The sequence below is a fragment of the Chelonia mydas genome, chromosome 15 (assembly GCF_015237465.2).
Source record: "Chelonia mydas isolate rCheMyd1 chromosome 15, rCheMyd1.pri.v2, whole genome shotgun sequence".
NCBI lineage: Eukaryota > Metazoa > Chordata > Testudines > Cheloniidae > Chelonia > Chelonia mydas.
In genome coordinates this window covers 14503889-14510574 of record NC_057856.1, presented here as the reverse complement: position 1 = coordinate 14510574, position 6686 = coordinate 14503889, and the positions used below count along the sequence as shown (strand labels likewise).

Below are 6686 nucleotides of genomic sequence, written 5' to 3'. Positions count from 1 at the left end.
ATAAAAATCCCAGGTGCAAGAATGACAATCGCTTTAAAGAGAAGACAAAACAATAATTCTGTCTGGCATCACTGGTCTGGTTTAAAAAGCATCCAAGTGTAAGCCGTCTTTTTACTGGGGAGCCACAGTTTGGTCTCTCGCAGAGAGTAAGCCCCACTGTTTTCAGCTGCTGAATGTGAGCTGCCAAGTGCCACAAATACGTTCCAGGAACAGGATGTCTTCAGAAGCCCCGTTGGACACAGAGCTCAGCAGAAGAAGCCTCAAGAAGCAATGCTCATTCACCATCGAGAACATTCTCTCCAGCCCAACAGAGAGAAGTCCCCAGGTTCTGGTCCCGTTCTGTCTCCAGGGGATCTTGGACTGTGAGCCCAAGGGGCTGTGTGGGCCGGAGGCCATCGCTGCTGGCTCTCTGCAGGAGGAGGAGGAGGAAGAAGAAGAACTGGAAGCGGCTGGGTGCAGCTGCTGTTGCTGTTCTCATGCAAGCACCCGTTCCCTGCAGGATTCTTCAAATTGGCTAGGTAAGTATTCTCCTGTTTTATGAGTCATTGTGTGGATCCCACAGGCGGCGCGGCGGGGCGGGTGGGAAGGGACATTGCAGCTGGCACTCATGAGGGCACCAACACTGTAAAGTAGCAAAACCTGGGAATACAGTGACATTACTGCATTGTGGCCTGCATGTCATCATGCATGGGGCAAAGTTGGGAAAGGTCAGTTCTCCGATGCAGGGCTCCGAGGAACAGCGTGGTTGTTGCAGGATATAACGTAGGTGATTCAGTAGCTGGCACACTTCTTTCCGAGGCACAATTGTATCAACACCCCAGCATTGTTTGAATATGGCACTGGGCTGCTGCTCTCTAAGATAAAGAAGGAAGGTCCTAAATTCTGATAGTCATCAATGAACCTATCGCATTTGTTACAACGGTAGAGATGTTGATCTACTGCGGGTAACTATATTCTGCCAAACTACATCCCTGCAACAGTGTCAGCTGGGTATTGCTCCTTGTGCCTATGGTTTGTACAGGACGGATGTGCATTTAAGCACGTGTTTAAAGTTAAGTACACTCAAGTGCTTAGACAAATCAGGGCCTATTTGCTGTAGTTCACTCCAAGAGTGGCTGCATTTCAGGGCAGATGAAGTGGTTCATGTATGGAATTTGTATCTCAGTTTAAGTGTGTAAAGTGCTTTGGCACAAAAGATGCTATGTACATTTAAGACGTTAGATTATTAGCAATAATTTATTTTTTATATTATTACAGCGTAACCATCGTTTTAAAATGACTAGTTATCATTTGTAAAGCACTTTGAAGATGAAGAGCACGGTATAAGATCTAAACAGTATTACTGGGCTAAAAGTTGTAGCCAGTGAGTAAAGCTTCAGTAAAGTATCCAGGATTTGGTTCATTATTATGGGAGTGACTTAAGTGATAACACTTCTGTTTCATTATATGTAAAAAAGAGTTATATTTCTAAATCAGTTAGTTCTGGAACAGCTATTGCATAATTCCTGGCACAGTAAAGAAAAAAAGAACATGCAGAGATTTCTTAGTTACAGGTAGTTATGATAAAATCTCCCAGATTTGGATTTAAACTGATTTTTACTGGTAAGCATCCTCCAAAATGGACTTGCAGACCTGATGGCAAATACAAGCTCAGACCAAAGGAAAAGGCATTTTTTCCTCATTACTCTCTATGACTGTGAGTTTCGTGCCATTACTTTGAGTGTGAGCATGGGAGAACTTACTCTGATTTTCATATAACATTCTGAGTTTGGTTTGTTATATGGAGAAGTCTCCATGGGATATTGCACGGAGACCACCAAAGCTGTTTCACTTGAGACCACAACCTGAGTGCCCAGATGTGAAAAGCTAGTGTAATCTGCATTACTTGGGACAGTCTTTTCCTACCAGGGACCCCAAAACCACCTGTGGATTCTTGCTGTAATCTAGCCAGTCCTGCAATCCAACATGACCACAAAGGCAAACATTGGCTGTCCAGTCTGTCTCTTTCCTTTATCCTTCTGTGAGCATGGACCCAATCCTGTGACATATCAATGGCTGGCTGAAGGGCTCTGAGCACCCTCAGCTCCCCGTGACCTCAGTGAAAGCTCAGAGTGCTCAATACCTCAAAGTAGAGGGCCCTTAGCCTTTACAAACTCCAGTGAGGCTCTCTGGGGGTAAAGACCTGAAGCCACTGCCAATAAAGGGGCTGCCCCTCATTAGCCTTAGAAGCTGGTAACATTTCACAGTGGGAAAGCAAAGCTGATAGCATCACTGTTTTCTGTGGGCCAGGTCCCTTTTCTCTTGCTGCTTTCCTTTTCATCTGCCTCGCAGGGAGGTTTCTGCAGACCTCTGAAAAACAGGTCAGGAACTGCCTCCCCGGCCTGCTCTTGGCCAGCAGCCCTTAGACACTGGTGTATGCACTGAGACTGCTGTCCCGAGTCCTAATGGGAACCCATAGTTAACCCCAGCTCAGGTTGGAAGGTATTCTTTCCTGACCCTTCCTGGAATTCCCTCGTCCCCTTTGATACCACTTGAGTTCTGCAGAGTTAATTGATGCAGATATCTGCTGCTTCCGAACACTCTACAATCCTCCTGGATTCTGGGGAGAGAGAGAGAGAGAGAGACTTCCGGTTAAATCTTCTTAGATTTTTTGGATATACCCTTGAGTTGCGCGGTGAGGGTAGGGTTGGATCTGCTGTAATGGAGCTTGGGACCCTACTGGAGTGCTGCTGACTCTCATGACTTCGGGTGTTTTTCTTAAAGCCCTAGCTCCTGAAATGAGGAGGTTCAGTGAAAATCTCACCTTTTCATTTGAAAAAGAAAAGTTTGTTTCTAGCCCTCCTGATTGCAGAGAAAAGCTTGAAAATGTGGTCCAAGTGCATCCTGAAGGCTAACAAACCACAAGACAAATAAAAAGAATCCCAGATTTATTATATTAAACCATTTTGTAGCTTTGAATCCAATCTCATGGGTTTTGGGAGCCTGACCCATGCCATTTTAAAGCTTGTGGTTGGCAATCCTGCAGCTGGGCACTAAACCAGGAGAACATAGCCAGCGTTCCTTCACCCTTCCCGAGTGGAGTCCTTGGATCCTTTTTGTCTTTTCCTCTTTCTTCTTTTTGTCTCCTTCCTCAGAAGCATCGGGGACAGCCCCAGAGCTGGAGGGGAGACACTGGCTGGGGCTGGCCAGGGCTCTGAGGTGGCACCAAGCATTCTGTCTCTTAGGTGCTCAGCTGGCTGGTTCTTGCTCACATGCTCAGGGTCTAATTGATTGTCACATGTGGGGTCGGGAAGGAATTTTCTCCCAGGTCAGACTGGCGAGGGCATTGGGAGTTTTTCACTTTCCTCTGCAGCATATGGGTGCAGGTTGCTTGCTAGGATATCTGGGGGCATCTCATTTCCCTGCCATTGCAGAGGCCTCAGGCACTGGTGCAGCTCAGTCCCTCCTGTTCTCTGCCTGTGGCACACGGACGTCTAGTATCCTGAGGGCTGGAATACCTTCTTCCAAGTTGTTGGGTTTAGTGTGCAGGTGCTGGGAGGTGTTGGTGGCCTGTGATATACAGACTAAATGATCTGGTGGTCCCTTCTGCCCTTCAACTCTATGCCTCTCCTGGAACCTAGAGGATTCCAGTCAATCACTGTCTCCTACCCAAGGCCTCACATCATGGCAGCCATGCTTTCATTTCATCCAAGGGGGCTGAATGTGGCTCTGTCCAAAGCCAGTCAATGCTGATCCATCATGAATCACCCAGAGGAGCTCAAGCAGAGTCTTAGCTGCCTCCAGCTTCAGCCAACATGGAACTGAAGGGGGGCAGGCCTTTCTTCAGAGAGCGCTTGGTTTGTTTTGGTTCTGTAATCAAACTCGTAAATTCTAACTCTCCTTTTATTAGACACCAGATTCCCCTGGCCCATGAGGCTAATTCATCCCACTGCCAGGGCATGTAAGAATCTTCATGGGAGCCAGAATGAGCTGCAGACCTTCCATCAGATCCAAAGGCGGACCCGCCGGCACCGGACCATCTTCACTGAAGATCAGCTACAGGCCCTGGAGGCCCTTTTCAACCAGAACCAGTACCCAGATGTCATCACCAGGGAGCACCTGGCCAACCGCATCCACTTGAAGGAGGAGAGAGTAGAGGTGAGATTCTTCCACACTACAGAGATCAAAAAAGTTTTTGCCCCTGTTTACTAAAAAAAATAAAGAGGAATCTGATTCAGGAGCCATTTTTAAGCCTCCTCAGGAGGCTCCAGTTGTAGCACCTCAAAGTGCAATTTAAAAAACACATTGTAAATTCTGTAAGCCATAGGATAAAGCCAGTACACAATGGATGTGTGCAGAACACTCACGCATTGTTTTTATGGCCCGGCACACTCACAGGCATTCTTGCGCACGCTCTCACACGCACACACTGCTTAACTCTGCAGTCACTGCCCTGCTCTCAAATATTTTCATGTTCTGCATAACACTTTTGTTTACCATTGGGATTCCTGGCTCACCTGCCCACCTTGAAAGTAACTGAACATGAACGCCAGGGAGGGAGTCCTCAGGTGGCTCTTGTCCTGAGTTACCTGTGTGGGAGCAGCCTTCATAACCAGAGTAGAACATGCTGCCAAATCCTAGAACTTCCCGTCATGCTGTAAAATCCAAAGTTGTAAATGCCAATTGCTTTCAGGCCTGGGCCGTTTCATGGAGGCTGGAGATAAACGTTGCATTTCTTTTATTAAATGTCTAGGTTTGGTTTAAAAATCGACGGGCCAAGTGGAGGCATCAGAAAAGAGCTTCTACTTCGGCTCTGCTCCTTCAAGGCACCAAGAAACCCGCAGAGGAGAACTGCTAAGGGACTGACACTAAGTCTCACTGGGCTACTGTGACAAGCACCCATTGCCCTGTTCCACTGATTTCGCGGCCAGGGGGGACAGATGGAAGAGGAGGGGGGCTGGAGAGGGAAAGCAGTGAGGGAATCTTCTGATTCGATGAGGTAAAGGACAGGTAAAGGTAGGTGCTGTATTTTCAAGTCCTTAGCTTTTTCATCCGAACAAAGTTCATCTCATGACAAATAAAACAAATGAGTCATAGGGCACGTTCCTCAAAAGCGTAAGCCGAAAAGTTGCCAAATGCCATAGGTGGGGATAGAGCTTGCTTCAATGTTAGCATTGTAGATGCATATGTGGATGATGGAGAAAGATTTCTCTCAACTTGTCTTTGTTCCTGTACAGATCGCGTTGTGCCTGTTTTGTTGTTATACAGTAGATTCGGAGACTATTCCGGAAAATGGCCGGGGGTTTATATTGTTTTTACAGTGTCATGATGGTGTCTACAGTTGCATTTTGGGGTCAAGGTAGAAACTGACTAATTACACAACTCATTCCTTCAACAAACTAACAGGCTTTATTTGCATTCTTCAAAATAAATTCATTCATGTACAGAGTAGGGGGCATCAAAGTACTCACAGTACTTTCAGACTAACGTCTTCAACTAACCTGTGCTAACGCATGGCTGTGGTACAGTCGGTTGTTAGTGCAGACAAAGCCATTTGTATACTTCGCAATCTTCTCTTTCCATTCCCGATCACTCTGCAGCTGCTCTGGTCACAATGTGGGTTGGGTTGCCTGGAATGGGGCAACAGCAGTTGCCAACCCCAAACAAAAGGGCAAAAGAGAAATGAAAACTAAAGTGTAGCACTGCAGAGGAAAAGCAGCACCCGCTGCTATGGGTATCCACTAGAGTTTGTACTGATAGAAGGCTGTATTTCACCAGAGCAGCTGGTTGTTTCCTTTTTGCGTGTGTTTCACTCAGCTTGGATAATTAAACTAGATCTGTCAGTTTCCCATTCTGGTTCTCATGCACTAGGACCTTGCTTTCGGGTCTGAAGTGGTGCGTTGGACTTCACAACAGCACAGAGGAAAGCTTCAGCCCCAGATCTGTCTATGTGGTGCAAAACCTGCCCCACCTGCTGTGTAAACGCTAAGGATGATAACTGTGTGCAGGGTTGTAGCCATGGCAGTCCTAGGATATTAAAGAGACAAGGTGGGCGAGGTAATTTCTTTTATTGGATCAACTTCTGTTGGTGAGAGCTTGTCTCCCAAGATATTACCTCACCTACCTAAGGATGATAATTGGCAACGTCCTATAAGGCTAGCCAGCTTTTTAAGAATCATTCCTGATTTCCATCCCCATTCTATGTTTTATTCCTTGCAGACAGATTCCCTTTCGTTTTCAGACTTGGATCCCTCCATGATAATTGTGGGTAATGGGGTGTGTATGTGCAGTAAATGCTGCTGGAGTTCTTTTCAAGCTGTCTGTAAAATAAAGATTCATAAATAAATGTACTGGGGAGACAGCTGGTACTGGGATTGGAGCCCTGGCATTGAGCTTGCCAAACACGATGCTCCTGACAAAAGAAGTAACTTTAAATTGGTTAGTCTCTAAGGTGCCACAAGTACTCCTTTTCTTTTTGCAAATACAGACTAACACGGCTGCTACTCTGAAATAAGTCCACAAAGATTCTGTCACTGTAAATAACACTTTGCACTCCACAGCACCTTTGCCTTCCTTCTGTGCTGCAGGGCTCACACCAAGAGCCACACGCTAGTGTAGAATTTTCAACACAAGGGTATTGAGTTAAGCCTGAGTGATGCCATTTTCTGGTGGAGAACGTGCTCTACCGGGGAGCTGCAGCTGAAGAG

At 46.4% G+C, this 6686-nt stretch overlaps 1 protein-coding gene across 1 annotated transcript; it reads left to right on the top strand.

The window, feature by feature from the left end:
- The first annotated feature begins 214 nt into the window (after window positions 1–214).
- On the top strand, window positions 215–4837 carry GSC2 (goosecoid homeobox 2). The gene is made up of 3 exons (XM_007055013.2): window positions 215–518; window positions 3890–4137; window positions 4733–4837. The coding sequence occupies exons 1-3, from the start codon at window positions 215–217 to the stop codon at window positions 4835–4837; spliced, it is 657 nt and encodes a 218-aa protein (XP_007055075.2).
- The last annotated feature ends 1849 nt before the right edge of the window (window positions 4838–6686 follow it).

What these genes read in the sequence shown, in the direction of transcription:
- GSC2 (XM_007055013.2), top strand. Translation starts at nt 215, where the DNA reads ATGTCTTCAGAAGCCCCGTTGGACACAGAGCTCAGCAGAAGAAGCCTC. An exon ending in GGATTCTTCAAATTGGCTAG is followed by an intron (nt 519 to 3,889) that starts GTAAGTATTCTC and finishes TCCTTTTATTAG; the next exon opens with ACACCAGATTCCCCTGGCCC. An exon ending in TGAAGGAGGAGAGAGTAGAG is followed by an intron (nt 4,138 to 4,732) that starts GTGAGATTCTTC and finishes TTAAATGTCTAG; the next exon opens with GTTTGGTTTAAAAATCGACG.